At 61.4% G+C, this 18,467-nt stretch overlaps 5 protein-coding genes across 5 annotated transcripts; 2 read left to right on the top strand and 3 right to left on the bottom strand.

Annotated features, from left to right (window-relative positions):
- Window positions 1–96: 96 nt before the first annotated feature.
- JDV02_009203 (uncharacterized protein) lies at window positions 97–3,316 on the top strand. The gene has a single exon (XM_047990851.1). The coding sequence runs from the start codon at window positions 635–637 to the stop codon at window positions 2,762–2,764; it is 2,130 nt and encodes a 709-aa protein (XP_047846860.1). The 5' UTR covers window positions 97–634; the 3' UTR covers window positions 2,765–3,316.
- A 278-nt stretch (window positions 3,317–3,594) lies between these two features.
- JDV02_009202 (uncharacterized protein) lies at window positions 3,595–6,932 on the bottom strand. Its single transcript, XM_047990850.1, has 5 exons — window positions 6,647–6,932; window positions 6,533–6,557; window positions 6,280–6,358; window positions 4,514–6,188; window positions 3,595–4,452 (listed from the first exon to the last, which is right to left on the bottom strand). Exons 1-5 carry the CDS (start codon window positions 6,648–6,650, stop codon window positions 4,415–4,417), a joined length of 1,821 nt encoding a protein of 606 aa, XP_047846859.1. The 5' UTR covers window positions 6,651–6,932; the 3' UTR covers window positions 3,595–4,414.
- A 609-nt stretch (window positions 6,933–7,541) lies between these two features.
- Window positions 7,542–8,021, bottom strand: JDV02_009201 (uncharacterized protein; the record flags this gene model as incomplete). Its single annotated transcript, XM_047990849.1, has 1 exon — window positions 7,542–8,021. One exon carries the CDS (start codon window positions 8,019–8,021, stop codon window positions 7,542–7,544), a length of 480 nt encoding a protein of 159 aa, XP_047846858.1.
- Window positions 8,022–9,789: 1,768 nt separating this feature from the next.
- On the top strand, window positions 9,790–10,134 carry JDV02_009200 (uncharacterized protein; the record flags this gene model as incomplete). The annotated part of the gene is made up of 1 exon (XM_047990848.1): window positions 9,790–10,134. The coding sequence occupies one exon, from the start codon at window positions 9,790–9,792 to the stop codon at window positions 10,132–10,134; it is 345 nt and encodes a 114-aa protein (XP_047846857.1).
- A 3,460-nt stretch (window positions 10,135–13,594) lies between these two features.
- JDV02_009199 (uncharacterized protein) lies at window positions 13,595–17,136 on the bottom strand. The gene is made up of 5 exons (XM_047990847.1): window positions 16,699–17,136; window positions 16,075–16,632; window positions 15,830–16,009; window positions 15,229–15,773; window positions 13,595–15,160 (listed from the first exon to the last, which is right to left on the bottom strand). The coding sequence occupies exons 1-5, from the start codon at window positions 16,820–16,822 to the stop codon at window positions 13,796–13,798; spliced, it is 2,772 nt and encodes a 923-aa protein (XP_047846856.1). The 5' UTR covers window positions 16,823–17,136; the 3' UTR covers window positions 13,595–13,795.
- Window positions 17,137–18,467: the final 1,331 nt, after the last annotated feature.

Raw genomic sequence — 18,467 nt, 5'->3', positions numbered from 1 at the left:
ACCAATGACAGCACAACTGGAACCTGCCGCCGCCTGTCGCAAAATAGAGGCGTCGCGCTGCACGCGCTCTCTCTCTCTCTCCTCTCTCAAACCTCCCCGCAACCTCGCGCTGCCTGCCTGCTCGTCAATCTCGCTACCTTCATCCCCCCCCGGTCGCCTTCGCTTTTGCGCAACCAGAAAACGGAGGATGCGCGAGACCCTGCCTGCGCATCGTATGACTCACACCGTTCGCGCCCGCCTCACTTGTTAAACAATACCGCAATCGATCGACTTGCGAAACGGCCCCCCTCCCCCTCTCCGCGTTCGCCACCAGCACCAGAGCAGTCTATAAGTGTTGTTGGTTCTCCGCTCTTTCGGTCGCAACGCACACGCCACCCGCCACGCGACGACGCGACGGACCACTACCCGCGTCTCGAGGGCTTTGGCGACGCCCGCTGCTGCTGCTGCTGCCTGCTACGCGCCGGACCCGGGAAGCGCATTTCGCCGCGGCGCCGAAGTCGACATTCTGCCCCGTCGCTGTTACTCCTCTACAAACTAGAAGCAGGCGGCGCCCACCGAAATTGAGGAGGCCATCTATCCAACCGCTCACACACAGTCGAGCCCGGCGCTCAGAAACCTCGTCCATCCCGCGAACATGTCGCGCCGCTCGCGCCGCGGTGCCGCCAACGATGCGGCGGGCGCGGGCCTCGCGCCCGAAGGCTCCCTCCCCGTCGACGGCTCCTGGCGCATGGTCGAGGGCGAGCACGACAGCTTCGACACCACCATCCTACCCTCGTCGCTGCCCGCCGCCGATGACGACTACGACGGCATCTTGATGCCCCTGTCGAGCGGCCAGCCGTCCTCGGGCTTCCCCTCGCAGCTCTCAGCCGCCGGCGTCGGCGGAGGCGCAGGCTCGTCGTCGCAGTCGCAGTCGCAGCCCGGCGCCGCCGCCTCGCAGGATAGCATCCGCGACTTTGCCAAGCACCAGGACGACGAGCAGGTCATCCTGCGCGAGCCGTTCCGCCCCAGCCTGGCGGTGTCGCGGCGCAGCAGCGCGCAGGGCAGCGGACTCGCCTACCGCACGCCCGAGCCGCAGTTCCGCATGCCCATGGTGGACGTGGTCGGCGGCGGTCGGAGCAGCAGCGGGAACAGCTCGCGCACGGTGCGCCCGTCGTACGGCTGGGCACGCGCCGACGAGGACGACGCGACCGACGACAGGTCGCTGCGCCGCCGCGCCAAGGGCGGCGCTTCGACCCTCGGCAGCCCGACGTCAAAGAACAGGGCGGCGGTGTTGGGGGCGCGCCGCCGCGGGGCCAGGAGGGATTCCTTTGACGACGAGACGGACTACAAAGCGGCAGCGTCCAGGCAGCGTCGCGGCAGCCGCACGCAGGACGGCGACGGCACCCTCGAGGGGATTAAGGGACACCTGCTCGCGGCCCTCCCGTCCACCGTCCACAAGCTTCTCGTCTGGGCCGGCGAGGTGGTGCTCATCGCCATGAACTACGCAAAATACCCGCTCGGCGCGCTGCTCGCCGTCTACCTCGTCTTTGGCGGGCTCATCATCGCCCAGAACATGGCCACGCACAGCCTCTACGCCGCCGTCTCGCCCCTGTGCCGCGTGCCCGGCGCGTCGCTGCTCGGCCTGCCATTTTGCCCGCCGTCATCCGCATCGTCGTCGTTCCCCCTGTTCCCCAACGGCACGGCCAGGCCGCCGCACGACCACCAACAACAACATCACGTCGAGTTCGACGAACTCATGGGCGTGCAGTCCAAGTTCGAGCAGGTGCTCGAGAAGAGCGCCGACGGCGTCTCGCTGCCCTTTGAGATGAAGCGCTCCGAGGCGGCGGTGCGCGACCTGCGCAGCCTCGTGCGCCACAGCGACATCCAGGCGCGCGGCGAGCTGGTGCTCGAGTTTGACGGCTACATCGACATGGCCCGCCGCGCCGCCGCGGACCTGCAAAAGTTCAACACGCACGTCGGCTCCGCCGTCGACGCCGTCATCTCCATCAACCGCTGGACCTCGCGCTACATCGACTCCCTGTCGCCCGAGGCGCTCGACGGCGGCGGCTTCGGCGGCGGCGGCGATGGCGGGCTACCCTCGGCCCTCGCCGAGTGGACCGCCTGGCTCTTTTACCCCTTCCAGCCCGCGACGGCTGGCCACGACGAGCTCTTCAGCGAGCGCGCCATCCTCGACAAGTACATTGAGCACACGGCCCTCGTATCGGACCGCATCGCCACGCTCATCCTCGAGGCGCAGGGCATCCTCCGCCTGCTGACCCAGGCCGAGGACCACCTCTCGCTCATCTACGACATCACGTCGCGCTCCTCGTCCACCATCGCCTCGCGCCGCGACGAGATCCTGTGGACCGTCTGGACCCTCGTGGGCGCCAACTCGCGCCGCCTGCACAGCCTCGCCCGCCAGCTCGCCCTGCTGCGCCAGGTCGACGCCCAGCGCTCCTCGGCCGTCGAGCAGGTCAGCGCCCTCATCCTCGAGCTCGAGGGCATCCAGGCCGGGCTCGGCGACCTGCGCGACCGCGTCGCCGAGCCGGAGCTTGCCGCCGTGGCGGCCGGAGGAGCCGGCACGGGCACGGGTAGCGGCGGCGGCGGCCGCGCGCGCATCCCCCTGAGCGTGCACATCGAGACCATCGACCGCGGCGTCGAGCGCCTGCAGGGGGCGCGCGCGAGGCTGCGCGTCGCCGAGGACGAGCGCGTGCGGGACGCCATGGCTCGGGCCGGCATCAAGAGCGACGAGGACCGCCTCATTGACGCGGCGCGCGGCCGCTAAAGAACAAAGAACACGAAGAAGGAGAAGAAGGGAAAGAGACAGGCCGATCATGGCTGCCTGCCAACGTACCCACCTACCTACCTATCTACCTCGGGTCTCTGCGCCGGGCTTGCTTCACATCCCCCTGAGGACCATTGACGCCCCCCCCCCCCCCCGGGCAGCACAGACGGATGAGAAAGGAGGACTCTAGAAAGTATATCCGGGAACCAAACAAGTACAAAGTGTAAAGCTCGCGTTGTCCAATTTTTCCATGCCCGGAGTTTTTGGGTTGTCTTTTTTTCTTTTCTTTTCTCAATTTTTTGTAACGGAACATTTTTTATCCCTCCTCCTCCACCTCAACCTTTTTGGTTCCTGGCCTGTTGTTTAGATGCGTGATGGATGGACGATCGATGGATGGATGGATTTCAGGCCGGCGTTTGTTGGATTGATTAATCAGCCACGCGATGTGCGAGGTAAGTTAGTTACTACTTGAAAGTAGGTACGGCATATAGTATATATATACTCAAGACGATACACACGTCGTCAAAATCACCACACACACACACACACACACACACACGAAAGACAGACGGGAGGTGGGAGAGGATGGTGGGGCGTGCGTGTCTGCCTTCCTGCCTTTCAAAGGTGGTGATAGTGGTAGTGGTGGTGGTGGTGATTGTCTTTGTGTCTTTCTTCTTTCATTGAGAGTGAGAGGGAGAAGAATCTGTGTGTACACACATACACAGTATGAAGGGCGGCCGGTAGGTTGCTTTCGCGACATGGATGCCCGCCCTGGTACGGCACAGCATGCATGTATGTACACACGATAGGCACACTACGTTAGTGGTACTTCGTACTTTATCTCCCAACATCAAGCCTTGGGGTATGGACGGTATTCCAGGTCGCCACGCGCCCGCTCATCCAACAATGCATATACTTGGTACAAAAGTGTGTTGACACGCAATATGCGACGGCATCGACACAAAAGCGTTGGTTTGCTTGCTACGCGCGCGCAAAGTGAGATGAAGTGACATCAAGTGCCTTCTTGCGGGCACGTCGCAGCTCTCGCTGTATTCCAGACTGCTCTTTTGCTTCGCGAAGCCAGGCCCTTCATACAAACAATGCCCATCCCGTCCGTACATGTACGTAGTAGTACAGTACATGCCGGCGGCAAGCAGCAGTAGCGCTCGCTTCACCGTCAGGGCTCGGACGTAAACCACCGTTCACCGTCGTCCGGCTGTGGCCCAACAACCTCGCCGCTCCGATTCCAGTATCCCGACTTCCGACCACGTCCGACAGCCGAGTTAAATACGACCAGAGCTGCAAGTCCAGGGGCCATCGGCCCGTTGCCAATCCATGTGCGCCGCTGCCAACGCGGCTCGCGTCCAGGGATGTGCGTGCGTGGCCAGGGTCCAACCCGACCTCCATGCGACGCGGTCCCGAGCAACAAAACAGACCCTCCCATCTCGTCCAAACGCCGTTTCCAAATACTAGGTGTACCTTTCCTCGTGATATGCATCCCATGTTTTGCCGACCCAACATTTCCCGAGATGAGGCCCGGACCCAGGAAAAAGAAATGAAAAAGACAAAACGCCATTGCCATGCAAAGTGATGATGCCAACACCCACGCTATCAGTCAGCGCCTCCGCCAGTGCCAAAACATGACCGTCGTCAGAAGCCCGGGAATGCTTTGGACAGTGCCCGCCGCCCTATGTGACACGTCAGTTCTTGTCCTCGTGGCAGACATGGATAAACGTCGACGGATCTTACATCTAGGCCGTTGATGGTCCGGATCATCAAACGGCGCGTTATTGGCTGCAATCTGTCGCATGCGTTCCCTGGCAAATGACGAGGGGCTGGACCGCCCGACCTGCGGAGCGGCATCTTTGGGTTCGCCCTCTTCATGGTGCGTTGGCAGCAGTCGCAAAGCCCGCGGCCGGGCCTTTCGCGGTCTCCCCGTTTTGGTCGCGGCGGCCATCGGCGGGGCGTTGGTTGTGTCGTGCGTCTCGTCACCCTCCATTTGTGCCGTCGCGTTGTTGGGCATGGCAACTGCTGGGGTGTCCGGCTCGACCTGATCCGATGCGGGATGAGAAGCCGACAGGGGCGTCATGGGCACGTCGGCTGCAGTCGGTGCCGCCGTTCCGTGCGAGCTGAAGAGCCGCTTGCCCCATTCCTTGAGCTTCGTATCGTTGGATTCAAAGGAAGAGTCCTCCAGGTCTACCCTCTGTCTCAGCCGCCGCACTGCCCTCTCTCGGCGGACCATGCCGTTGGTGATTTTCGGACTGTAGCCCCGCGGCAGCATGCAGTGCTTGCACATGGGACAGAGGGAGCTGTTCTGGGTGAGGAATTCGTCGATGCAGGCTGGGTGGAAGATGTGGCCGCAAGGCAATTCCCGAATGATGGAAGAGCGGTGTTCGAAGCTGCATAAGCAGATGTGGCAGTTTGGTTGGTTGTTCGTCGCCGTCGTGTCACCCGTACCGGTGATGCTCGACCGCTTGCTGCGTATGCTTCTAACGCTGCGGGTGCTCCGAGAGCCAACAACGGTCGTGGAATCGGTCGCCGAAGTGCGGTGCTCGGAGCGGCGGCCCTTTCGCTTCTTGGACGGCGGCGATGGGTTCGCACCGGGTGAGCTGGGCGCCGGGGGCGCGTCGACGAGGTCCGGCTCGGCGTTGTAGGTAAATAGAGGAAAGTCTTTGACGTGCGACGCTGGCACGGTCAGTCGCTTGACACCCATGGCCTCGAGGTCGACTTCGCCAGACTGAACTCGACGCTTCAGCGACTTTCGGTTTCGGCGCTGGACAAAATGCATGGTGAGGGAGACGGCGCTAATAATCAGCAAGAGGGCACCGATAACAATCAGCACAAAGGCCCACACGGCAGGAACGTTGCTCGAATTCTGAAGGGTCAGATCGGTCCATATGCGCACGTAGTCGTTTGGATTGGGGCCAAATATCTGGCTGAGCTCCGGCCCGTGAGGAACCTCGTTGACGTTGCCTGAGTAGCGACTCAACTGCGTCATAATCTTCTGGCCTTCGAGGCCTGGGATGGCGAAGATGGGGAAGTGGTAGTTCTTCCTCCAGGCGCCACCATCGTCGAGGTTCCACACGGGGGAGTCGACCTCTTGGGGCTTATTGGTCGAGTTGTTGGGCTTGTAGAAGATGAAGGCGCGTATGGGGCCGTGGGAGGCGGAGCGGAGGTAGGCGAGGGTGCAGTCGATGCTGAACCAGGGGGCTATGGCGACGACATTGAAGTTGCTAGGGGGGAGTTGCTGGCGGCGGGTGACGTTGCGGGGGATAAAGTCGTACTGCTGCACGTCGCAGGAGGGGACGCTGGTGACGGCCGGGACGTACAGCAGGCCACCAAAGGTGCCGTCGAGCTTTTCGGCATTGCGGGTACTCAACGTCGTGAGGTTGTTTGTCAAGCGCTCTTCATAGGCCAGTTGGCTCTGCTCGGCGGCGATAAAGAGTCAGTCAGTCAATCAGTCAGTAGACAGCTGGCGGGGAGGCGACGTCGGGGACGAGGGTTGGGAGACGAACGGTGCGCGCGGTAATGTTCCGGACGAGCGTCGAGGGAACGGTATTGGCGCCGGCCCATACTGGATTGCTGAATAGGAGTCTGGTGACAAGTCAGCGCCGGAACGAGCGACGGGAGGTGGTGCTTGCAGAGGGCGACGGTGGTCGGCGTGGCCAGGGACAGCGATGAGGGGCGGACTCGAGGGCGAGCGTCGAGTCACGGCGGGGGGGAGCAAGGATCGCATCGCAAGGCAGGGCAACGAGCAGACAAACGTACACGCTATTTCGAAGTTCGGTGAGCGCTGCGAGCAAAGCAAGTGTCAGCATGGGGGAAGTTGTTGCCAAGGCCGGGCCACGTCTGTCTGCCGGGGCAACGGCGGTGCTTCCTTACACATTCTCCTAAGTCATGTTCGGCGGCATCGGGGGAGGCGACATGTCATTGCAACCGAGCGTTGCAGCGCGCAGGGCGACGATGACGACGACGAGGACGGCAATCTGGGAACGAGCGGGATGGCGCGCGACGGCGGCGGGCGGACGGGCGGGTATATGTTGAATGTCGATGGCGGCGGCGGCGGTGGCGACGGCGGAAGGCGAGGATGAGGTGAGGGTGGGAGTGCGTGCGTGCGTGCGTGCGTACGTGCGTGGAGAGCGCCGGGAGAAGGGAACCGGGGCGGCCGTCGTTGGGTGGAAATGGAACGATTGATAGAATGGAGTGCAACAAGCCCGGGCAGTGGAAGTGACGCAGCAGCGGCCACGCACGCACAGTGGGTGGAGGAGGGCCCCAGTGGGCGGTTCCCCCTGTTGTCGAAAGGGGGGAGTCAGCCGCCGGAGGCTTGATTGGCGGCAGGCAGGCAGGCAGGCAGGTGGTGGTAGGTAGGTAGGCAGGTGGCGGACTTGCAGCGGGGGGGGGCGCCCCGTTTAGGCCAGACCCCAGCGGGAGGAGGTGTCTGGCTGGGCTGGACTGGGCTGGGCTGGCTGTCTGTCCCGAAGGGGGAGGGGGGGGTGGTGGTGGTGGACGGAACTGGAGGAGCTGAGGACGTCACCTCCTCACTCTCACCCTCTCACTGCCTGACTTCACAGCTAACGTTCACAAAGTCCCGCGGTGCGGTCGGCGCGTCCACGGGAGTCGGCGTCTGACCCGGCGAGACGGCCGCTTGACGGATGGGTCGAGAGGATGTCGGCCGCAAGGGATTGCAGAAGGAATCAACGACACGGGCCGGTCGGTCTCTAACTCTTTTCCCTCCTTTTTTGCTTCTTCGTCTCGCCCTTCTTTTTTTTCTCCTTCCTCAAGTGCGCGCGACCTCGAGGTGATACGAGGTACGGGGGGCACGGGGCAGCACCGCGCGTGGGCGGGCGGGCGGACGGCAACGGGCCATGCCGCCAGCGGCAGCAGCAGCCCGGGCAGGTTCAAAGACATGCGCGCAAGGCAGGCGAGACGGAAATAATACCTGCGTCGTATCCTTACTTTGTACGACAAACACATTGGGGCGGACAACGGGTGGCTGTTTTTGCCTGCTCATCAAAGACGACAACGACCAGTCAGGCACGTCCGCCGGCGCGCGGCATGGCTTGCAGGCTGGCAAGCGGCCAACACACACGCACGTCTCCAGGCCTTCCTTGATGGACGTGAAGTTGTCTCGCCAAAGGGGGTCCAATGGCGGGTGGAACGGCAAGCCGTGCAGGGTTCTTTGCAGCGGGCGCACCAGGATCAAACTGGTGGTGCGGGGGCAACAGCAGATGGTGGCTGTGAAGATGCTTTTTGCCATTTCCTCAAGGTCTGTACACGAAGTACCATCTCGGAATGTCCGCCGTGACGACAACAGGTTCCCTGCGCTGTCCTATCCTATCCTGTTCAACAAGTCAAACCTTCCGTCGTCAAGAAAGAAACATTTCCGAGGCCCTTTTTCTCTCTCTCTGTCTCTCTCTCTCTTCCGATTTTGTCGTCGAGCGAGCGGGCCTATCCGTACGACGGCAACGAGGCCATACCTTAGTAGGTGCTACGTCGTACAAGTATATTTACCCACGTACCCAATAGGCAAGGTACCTAGTACCCAAGGTACGCATTGTGGTCGCATTACCGATGTACTACAAAAACGCCGGCCCTGCATAAATCCATCGTCAGGGCACCCGTCCCGCCCGCACGGAGGCGTCGGGAGGGGCGGCGAGGTCGATCAAAGATTTCTTCACCCGCCGCCGCCTCCTCCTCCTTCTCTGCCGGGCGCCTCGTGCAGGATACACGATAATAAAGCACGTTCAGGCACACGCACCACGGCGCCGCACGCACGGATGGACCACCGTGGCGCGTCATCAGCGGGCGCCATCTGCGAAATGACGGGCCCCCGGCCCCAAGTACTTCACCTCGCTGGAAAGGAGGCCTACGGCGGCGAGCGCCAGGCGTGGGCACACGGCACAGCGCAATGGCTGATTGGATGCAGGGAGTTACATAAGGTTGCCTGGGATCCCGCAGCGAGCATGCGGTGGACCGCTGCCCTGCGTCCATGCCAGCCATTGGCAGGGCCTAGGGCCGTCTACTCTGCTCTTGTTTGCACAACACTGCACTGCACTGCACTGCATCTCAATCCCCGGCCGGCCTGCTGTTCTCCCGCCGGCTGATTTAGGAGCGAGCGAGGTGGGATGGATGGGTGGTGTGGTGCAGTGGTGGTGGTGGTGGCATCCACAAGGAAAAACTTGTGCAAAGATGATACGTTAGTACCAGCACGAGCTCAAGTTGGCAATGGTGGTGGTGGGCCCCCCTTCCAGCCCCATTGATGCTGATGATCCTGCACGCGCCCGGAACCACGGAATGTGTCTTCTTCATGCGCATTTCGTTGAATTGTTGGTAGCGACGACCGGGCACAAGCAGATATTGATGTTGACGACCTCGATCACAACGGCACCCGAGGCAGACGCTGTGTGGTAGCGAGCGCGCCGCCTGGCATGCATGCCCGGATCTTGCAACGCCGGGCAGCTTCAGGTTGGTCCTTCCTTTAGTAGGTAGGTTAGTACTATGCTATAGGTACCTTAGGTACTAACGTAGTACCTGTAGCTTCAGTGGATGGCCTCTGAAACTTCCACTCTTCCTCTTCCATTCTGTCAGAGGCCCTGGCCCGCCCCGAGTCCATGACTGACCCGATACCCCGGCTGGCGCCACCCGCTCTCCCTTTCGGCCAGCCAGTCTTTGGTGCCCACCCACCATCACCAAATTCCGAGAAGCACCACCGTCTGCTACTGCTGCGACCCTGGGCAACGTTCGAATCGGGCCCAGATCACGCCGCAGCCGCATCGAGAAGGCAAGTCCGTGGTTCACGCCCAGGGACTTCCAAGGCCCTCACAAGGCAGGGCAGGGTCCCTCCAAGCCCCCCTTCCCCCAAAGGCCCGGAGAGACTCGGAGGCCGCCCTCACCCGTCGATCCCTCTCAGCCTCGTCGCTTTCGTGTCGTCGTCCTAGCCATCGGGCCGCGTATTCCTTCCTGCATCCCCGTGTTCGCCGTTGATCGGCACAAGGTGCAGGGGGGCAGAGGTCAGGCTGTTTGTGATGACCACAGGAGAAGGAGACAGGTTGCCCAACTCTGGGCTGTCTCTCTCTCTCTCTCCGTCCCTCTCTCTGTCTGCTGATGTCGCGGCTAAGCTGGATGGGAGATCGCTGCGACGTAACAAACCAGCATCATCCTCCTCCTCCGTCAACACCCCGCTGCATAACTCGCTTGCGGGCTGTGTGGCTCCCTCCCAGTGCTCCCTCGTCGTCGAATCGGAATGCGAACGTGCCCGCAGGGCCAAGCACCATCGACAAGAAAGCTTGTCTCACGCCCGTCCCCAGGCACCACCACCAGTCCCAACGTGGTGGCTCTTGAACAGCTGGACCCCTCATCGTCGTCGGTGATCGTCGCCACGGCCCGGTGGGACGTCCAGCTACGTACCGTACGTCCAAGTCCGCGCCAGCCCGTCCAACCGTCCCTCGCTTCGTTGCCTCGATGCCTCGTTCAGCCACAGGGTGTGGCAGGGCCTGCTCCACGAGGCAGTCGGTCGGTTGGTACGCACATGTAGTCAATCATCGGCGTGGAGGCCCTCCTTGTGGGGTGACGACGACACCGACCAGCGGCTGCGGAATGCAGCGATCCAAATCCTGCGGCAGATGTGAGCAGCGATCGGCTTGCAGATGACAATTTCACCGTGCCGGATTCTATTTTTGCTTCAGTCCACGTCAAAGGTCTCGGGCCGGGGCCCTCACAGTCACCAGCAGTTCGAGAGCTCTCGCGAGCCAGTCGGGCGCTGGCAGCAGCAGCGTATATACGTATGTACATCACTGTACGTTGGCCGTAGGCGCGCTGTGCAGGCCGACGGCGGCAGCACCTTGTGGATACCCTCACGACGCCTCTCACGATAATAGTCGCAGCTCAAACACCATGGCGTATCAGCTATCAGCCTGCCAGAGGATCAGGCCCGGTTAACTAATCTACTGTGCATTGGACTTTGGAGTGCGTTACATATCCACCTGCGATTAAAGTTTGCGCGATGAAGCAGGAATGTCGACTTGATAAGTCTCTCCCCTCTCTGGCGTCCTCATTACCACAGCAGGCGGCGTACTAATGCCCCTGAACCTGGTTAGGGCGCCTCGTGCGAGCTTACAAAGACAACACGATAGCACAAGGTTCATCAGTGCAGCAGAAAGTGGTCGACTAGCTCGGTCATCAGTCAGACGTGCCATCGTGATATTCTGTGCACTTGAGCAACCGTGAGCCGCCGTCGATAAAGACCCCCGAGGGCGGCAAATGGCGCCATGGCGGCCCAGCTTCCTGCAGCCGAGTCACGCTGAGGTCTCCGCCCCCTTGTTGATGTCGATGGCATCGTCAATGGATACTGGGACAGGCCGCCGGCCTGCAGCCATCCCTAGTGTCAATGGTGGTCCTGCTCTCCGTCGCCTCGGCCGGTGGGCCGTGCTCAAGTCGCGTTGTGACGATACTGCTGACCTACACAAGACGAAGGATCCAAATCGGCAGCACCATCGGCGTGCTATTGAACGGTGGGTTTTCTTGGTGCAATCGCGGCGAGAAGGCGAAGCGGAAGCAGTCAGCCCTGCTGTCCTCTTGGACGTCTGCAGTTGGAATATTCCATTGCATATGGGAGCTTTGAGACCGGCCACCGGTATTCTATGCACCTCCAGGACGACGAGGCAACCACGTTGCTGCACGCGTACCGTCGCGACTCGCCGTGCCTTGTCCCTGTCTCTCGGAGTTCGGTACGTGCAGCCAGCAGTACATGTACCTACGAGGAGGCTCGATGACGTAGCTGTGTCACTCACTCGGAAAGCATCGTTTGACTTGAAGGCTTGCCGTTGGAGATGGTGGCGGGAGGGGCGTCGTGCACCGTTACCACCGCCACCGGCTCCCAAGAGCCAGGCCACCTCGCCCATCGGTCCCGCGTCTGCAACCACGCGCGCGTGCAGCCACCGATTTTTACGTACGTGCGTGCATACGTACTCTACTAGCTTCTCCTTCCATCATGACTTGCAGCCGGGCGACTGCAGCCAGGCGGGCTTGACGCCCAGCTCCATGGCCGAGCGTGACGCGCCCCGGATTCGCGCCCGCAGCGCGTGGCAGCAATCGCAACCACCCGCAGAGTCATCGTCGATATTGTTTGCCGCGCCCGACCCGCGGGCGGCCTTTTTTGTCAGCGCCCTGTCAATGGTTTGCGGCATTAAGGCAATCAAGCATCAGCAGCAAGCAGGGTCGCCCCCCCCCCCAGGAGGATACCTCGGTGGTCCCCCCTTCTCGGCGAGCATCCGAGCGGCACGCACGTGCCCGCGCCGCCAACGGGTTCGCGCGCGCGCGCGCGTACGTATGAAGTACGTATCACCGTGCCTACATTGTTATTGCTGTAACTATTGTTGTTGGCGCTGTTGCGACGAAGCGGGAAGGAGAGGGTGGGAGAGAGATGAGAAGGCCGGAGCACCGAAGAGGGAGGAAAGGAACAGGGACTGGGACGGCGGCGGCGCATCATCGCGTGGCGGCGCCGCTCCATATCTCGCTCGGCTGCCCCGTACCGAATCGAACATAGCCGCGGCCGGCCCAGGGCGTCGGCGACCCGGATGGCGATGGGCGATGGGCTTCTGGAAGCCTGCATGCGTTTCGGCTGTTGGTTCCTGGCCCAGATTTGTGCTTTGCTGCTCGGCGAATGGCACTTTGGCACAGTGCGGTGGTTGCATTGTGAGGTGTCTGTGTGTGTTGTTCTTGATAGAGTTGGTCGCTGCTGCCACCGTCTCGATATGTTGGTTGACTATTTGCGTACTGTACCTGCTGCAGCTAATCTGCCCCGACACACATACGCCGCTACGCGTTTGAACGGGCATACTCCCAACCCACAAACATCGTTTACATCGGAGACTCCGCGCATCACTCCGTAAAGTAGACCCGAAACACCACGTACCACCGTCATCAACCACATCCACCACCACCATGCACTCAAACCTTACAATCATCTCCAATCTCGGCATCCATTTTCGCGCGCGCCATCATGGGTCTAGGGTAGCCAGATTCAACCACGCGTATGTACCCACGTACGTAAGCACAACCGGGCCACAACAGACCTCCCTCCTCGCCCCCACACACAACCGCGCGGGATCGCCCCGCCCCGCCCCGCGCCCGCCGACTACGCCACGGCCCACGCCACGCCACCTTGTGCAATAAATGCCCACGCGCGCCGAGCGCGTGCGGGAACAACGACGAAACGTTCATTGTCTTTCGTCCCGTCCCCGACCCCGTCCCCGTCTCGTCTTGTCTGTCTGTCTGTCTGTCTGTCTGTCTGTTCTTGGGACTCGCGCGCCTCTCTCTCACCCCATATTGAAAAGTGTCGTCGCCGCTTGATGCCCCCCTTCCCTTCCCTTCTCTGTCTCTCCCATCAGCCTTGCCTGCCAGCCTGCCTGCCTGGATGGCTGCGCCGCTCCCGCCTTCCTTCTCTTGCCTCGTCGCCGTTCGTACGTAGAGCCAGAAACCCCCCCCCCCCCCTCCAAAAAGAGGCAGCACACGCGGAACGCACCCTGCAGGGCGCCGAGAGATGCAATCCATCGAGATCTTCTCCCCTCGTCGTTGACGTTGATGTTGCCGTGCTGCTCTTCCTCCTCGTCGCCGTCTCGCAGCGGGTCGCACCACACCGCGCCAGGTGGGCGGCCGGCCTCGTGTGCCGTGTCGGGCAGCAACGGGCGGATGAAGGGGGGAGGGACCGACGCGACTGATAGGGCAGGCTACATCGTGCTTGTTCCGTGCTCGCGCATGCATATACCCGTCTCACAGATTTCGATAAAGAGGGGCCCTGCCTGAGTACCAGGGAAAGCATGCACTGGATCGATCCATCAATCTGGCATTCTATGAGCCCTATCTGTCAGACATCGTTCCCGAACCACCGCCCATGCGAGATATCTCCACCAGTTTTTTCCCTTTCCCCTCAGCCTGTCGGTTCGTCGACTCACGCTAGCACGCTCAGCGCAGACAAAGCGTGCGACAGAGTACCAGACCCTGCCTCACCGTCACGAATGACCGCGAAACGCTCTAGTATCCACCACCGTAGCCGCCGCCTCCGTAGCCTCCCTCCTCGCGACGGCCGTGGTGCTGGCGTCGACGGCCGCTCTCGTTGTCGTCGTCGTCGCCCCCGCGCTCGTACTCGGCGGCGTAGCCACCTCGGCCCTCGGACCCTCGGTAGCCTCCCTCCTCGCGGCGTCCATACTCGTCGCCGTAGCCACTGTCCTCGCGACCTTTGTAGCCGCCGCCACCGCCATAGCTGTCATCGTCACGGCGCCTGCCACCACCGCCGTAGCTGTCCTCGTCGCGCCTGTTTCCACCGCCATAGCCGCTGCCATAGCTGTCATCGTCACGACGGCGGTTGCCGCCGCCGTAGCTGTCCTTATCCTGGCGTCCATACCCACTGGCGTAGCCGCTCTCCTCTCGGCCGTAACCGCTGCTCTCCTGGCGACGTCCGTAGCTGTCATTGTCCTGGCGCGAGTACTCGCTGGCGTGCCCGCCCGTACGACCACCTCCATAGCTATCTGCGTTCGAGCTCTTATACTCGTGACGCTCGGTTCGCTGCTCGTAGCCGCCGCCATACGTCGGACGGCTCTCCGTCGTCTCCTCGTACCCGTAGCCAGACGTCTGACGGCCGCCGTACGAATCCTGCTGCTCGAAGCGGCTGTACTGAGACTGGCTGCTGCCGTCAGGGCGCTGGGTCTCCGTGTACTGAGCCTGCCCGTAACGGTTGCCGTGGCGGCCGTACTCTGTCTCTGTCTGCGTGTACGAGCCATCGTCCTCGCGACGCTGGCTACTGTGCTTCTCCGTCTCATCCTTGCCAAACGCACCGCCGAGAATGGAGCCTGCTGCGCTAAGGAAGCCACCCAGGCCTCCTTCTTCCTGACGCTGCTCCTGCTGGGATCCCTGTGTGGAAGGCAGCTTGAAGCCAGTGTTCTGCTCCACGAGGCCAGAGATGGCACCGGTCGCGCCTTGGAAGATGGCATCGGCAGCTGCCCCCGCAATCTTGCCCTCCAGCGTGTCTGGCTCGCCGTACAGCTTGCGCATCTGCAGCTTGCCACAGCAACCGTGGCCGTGGCCAGTGTCGTAGACGCCTTCCTTATGGTTCTCGCCTCGCTGGACGCCCTCGCGAGACAGCTTGCGGCGATAGTCGTTCCTTTGGTCGTCGCCCATCTGGTTCCACCATTCCTTAACCTGATCGAAGATGATGTTGCGCGCCTCGGAGACGCCGTCGCGCCCCATGTCCTTTTGCGCAGGGTGGTGCATGACACCGTTGACGATGCGGTCGAGGAGCCTGTTGACGTCGGTGTTATCGTCGTCAATGGCATCCATGAGCTGAGGCACAACCCAATGCAGCATTCTGGCGGCCGTCCGGCCGGCGATCTCGTTCAGAATCTGTCAAGCCGATTAGCATCATGCATGTATACGCCTCATTGGGGGGTTGACTTGAGTATAGCACGTACGTTAGAAAAGTGGTCCTTGGACAACATCGAGTGAGTGGGATCATCGCAGCGATCGTTGTTGAAGACAATGTGCTGCTCCTGCTCGCTGCTGTGGACAATCTCCTCGGATCCGGTGCGCAGTTCGTTGCGGATCTGCTGAATCAGGGGGACGACAAATGGAGCGATGATGGAGAAGACGAATTTAGACAGCTGCTCCTCCAGCTGCTCGATAATCTTGGGAAGCACGGGGATCTTCTCGACAGCGCTCGTGATACTCTTCATGACGTCGTCATGGAACTGGATAGCCGGCATGATCTGCTGATAAATGTTTCGGACGTAGACAGTGAACTCCTCCGGGTTGCGCGGCGAGACGGATGTGTTCTGCATCTGGGCGGCGTTGGCGTTGCTCTGAATCTCGTCGATCCTAGAGCTCTGATTCTTGTTACCAAAAAGACCGTCGGGGATCTTGTCGAGGAGATCACGGAGAAGGCTCGTGTCTGCAGTCTTGCTGTCCTGAAGGGTGCCCTCGAGTTCCTCGATCTCGTTCTGGGTCATCTTGTCGGAAACTAGTATAGTCATCAGCGCGCTGTCACGTAGAAAGAATGCACATCGGAGTGCCTACCTTCGCCCACGACGGAGTGGAGAAAGTCGACGCCGCCAAAAGTACCGGTGACAATAGGGTGAACGTCTCCGCGGGCGCCCTCGAGGCGAATTCTGCAGTCTCGCCCGACGTGCGGGAAGACGTCGCGCTCGCCCATCTCGATCAAGGCGAGCTCTGTGTAGTTGCTATGGGCAAAGAAGTCTGCAAGCATTGTCAGCACAGCACGGTAAGCTAAGAAACAGCAAACCAGAACTCAAATCATTTACCTTCGAGGCAATGCAGGCCAGTGCCCATCAGGCGCAGCGATTCGTACAGGTCCTCCTTGTTACCGCGATCCTTGTAGCGACGGCCGAGCTCAATGCAGCCGGAGAACAGCTTCCTCACGTGCTTAGCAGAGGTCATGATTCCGGCACGCTCATTGGCGATGTAGTTCTTCATGCCCGTCTCCGGGTCGACGGCCAGTTCTCGCTCCTCATCGACGGGGCCACGGAGCCGTCGGTCGTACTGACGAGCATCCTGGTTGTCGGCATAGTTCTTGGGGTTGTCAATGTGATCCTCGGGGCGGTAGCAGCCAAGGCGGTCTGCGGTGATTTCGAACTCGCCAGAGCCGTAGCCAAAGGTCAAGAATCCGAGCACCGAGAGGAGCAGACGGATGGCCTCGGCGGACACGGACTTGACGGTGCCCACGTCGATGGCCTGGGAGTAGTCACGCAGCCAGTTGCCAAAATAAACTCGGGAGACCATGATCTTGTTGAACTTCTTGTGCTTCATGGCGCGGGCCATGGCCAGAGTGAGGAGCGCATCTTCAATATCGCCGTGTCGCCCTAGATACCAGTGGCTGGGTCAGCTTTGCACGCGGGGTCGATGTAGTGGGAGACTAGGTTACGCACAGTTCTGGCCCTCGACCTTGGAGATGGAGGCAATGTTGCCAGCACCAAAGGCGGCGGCCGGGGTGACCAGGGCGACGAGGATAATCAAGCCCAGCAGGAGGCCGGGATTCCTGAAGTCGAGCATGGCGGGTTGCCGCAAGCTTGGGTGCGCGTGGTGTTGATAGCTTTAGTTGGAGGCCAAGTGAGCGACGAGCAACGCTGGTAGATGTTGCTCGATGGGCAAGAGGGGGAGGGGAGTGATGATGATGAAGGACAAAAAGGAGGGAGCCCAGGGGAGAGGGGACGCCAGGAGGAGGGGTTTGGGGAGGGGCACGAAGAAAGCTGTCCGAGGCGATCCTTGCTTCACGGTACGTAGTACCACCACCGCCTCCTCCTCGCCTCAGGTACTAAAGGCAATCAGCGGCGGCGAATGAATTGCGATGCCAGCTCGGCTGTTGTTAGCGGCGGGGCCCTCCGTGGGATGGGAGCTCTCAGCTGGCTTTGTGGCCGAGTGATGTCACCCAACGTGGGAAGCTCCAATCTCCGCTCAGCACAGTCGCCGTCGGCTCCCTCTTCAACGGCGGCCTCACAGGACTGCACTGGACGGGAGTGGACACACCGCCGAGGCACCCTCATCTCAGGCCCGGGCGGGCAGTGAGGGCATCCATCCGTTCCATCGATTGCCCCGCCGCGTCTGCTGGCGAGGCCATGCCCCAGCAAACTGCCCAGCTTCGAGGTACCCGACTTTACCACTTTCTTTGAACTTAGGTTGGTGTACAAGCTTGTCCAGTGGATTGGCTAGCCACGCCCGGTACTGCGCGGCCCCACTGTACGTCTTGCGTCCAGTCCAGGGGCCCTGTGCTGCGTCCTGAAACACATCAGTGAATCAAGCTTGGTCCCTGGGCGGCAAGGGACCCCGCAGCGATTGGCCAGCCAGGCGGCACCGGGCAGCTTGCTGGGCAGAGCCTCCCACCAAACCAGATACCCGGCCGGCTGTCTCGATCAGACGACACGCCTGGGCGGGGGAAGCTTGTCGAACGCGTGCGTGCGTGCGTGTCTTGAGGGAACGGCGAGCATGTAAGTCTCCAAAACTCACATCTCATGCTTCGCCGCGGGAAATCAAGCGGCCTGCAGCCCTGTGGAGCAGCGCGTGGCTCTTTGCATGCATTTTTGTTTCGTTCGCAAGTCTGCACAGCAAGCCAGTACGTGTAGTACGTCCCGCGTCTGGCAGAGCACCCGTCTATTGTTGTGGCCCGTGACGGGATCTCATTCTGTGCTGCCAGCCCGGGGCGTCACCAAGACTCGCTCGCGTCGACTGCCCTCCTGAGTCTTGCTCTTGCCTCTCTCAGCATGGGCGCGCCATAGTGTTACGCAAAACGGCGGCGCTCACGCATCCGCATCGTTGCTTGCGTCGTGGAGTCACCACGGCACGAACTAATACAAGGTGCCCTGGCTGAAGGGAAAGCGCTGGTAGCACACACGGACGAGGTAAGGCATGGCGACATATCACCGCGGGGGTCTCCTGCAACGACTTCGGGGCCCTGTGTAACAAGGTCAAGCAAGGGTTGCCCGAATGTACAGGCACAACAGTCGTCGTGAGCCTGTGGGTTGCTGAGGTAAGGTAGAATGGCGACGTTGATGTCTTTCCAGCGTTGCGCTTCCAGTCGCCAAGCCTTCGACCAAAAGGTCTGTTGTGAGGCTTCCTAGCCTGGCGCGTTCTGGAAGCGACGCCGACAGCCTCTGGCGCGCGTTCAGTTGGGCTTGCGGATGTGATCATGGCAAGCGTCGAG

The sequence above is a fragment of the Purpureocillium takamizusanense genome, chromosome 9, assembly GCF_022605165.1.
Source record: "Purpureocillium takamizusanense chromosome 9, complete sequence".
NCBI classification, from domain to species: domain Eukaryota; kingdom Fungi; phylum Ascomycota; class Sordariomycetes; order Hypocreales; family Ophiocordycipitaceae; genus Purpureocillium; species Purpureocillium takamizusanense.
Note: the sequence above shows the minus strand (reverse complement) of the source record. Positions and strands in the feature narration are given on the sequence as shown.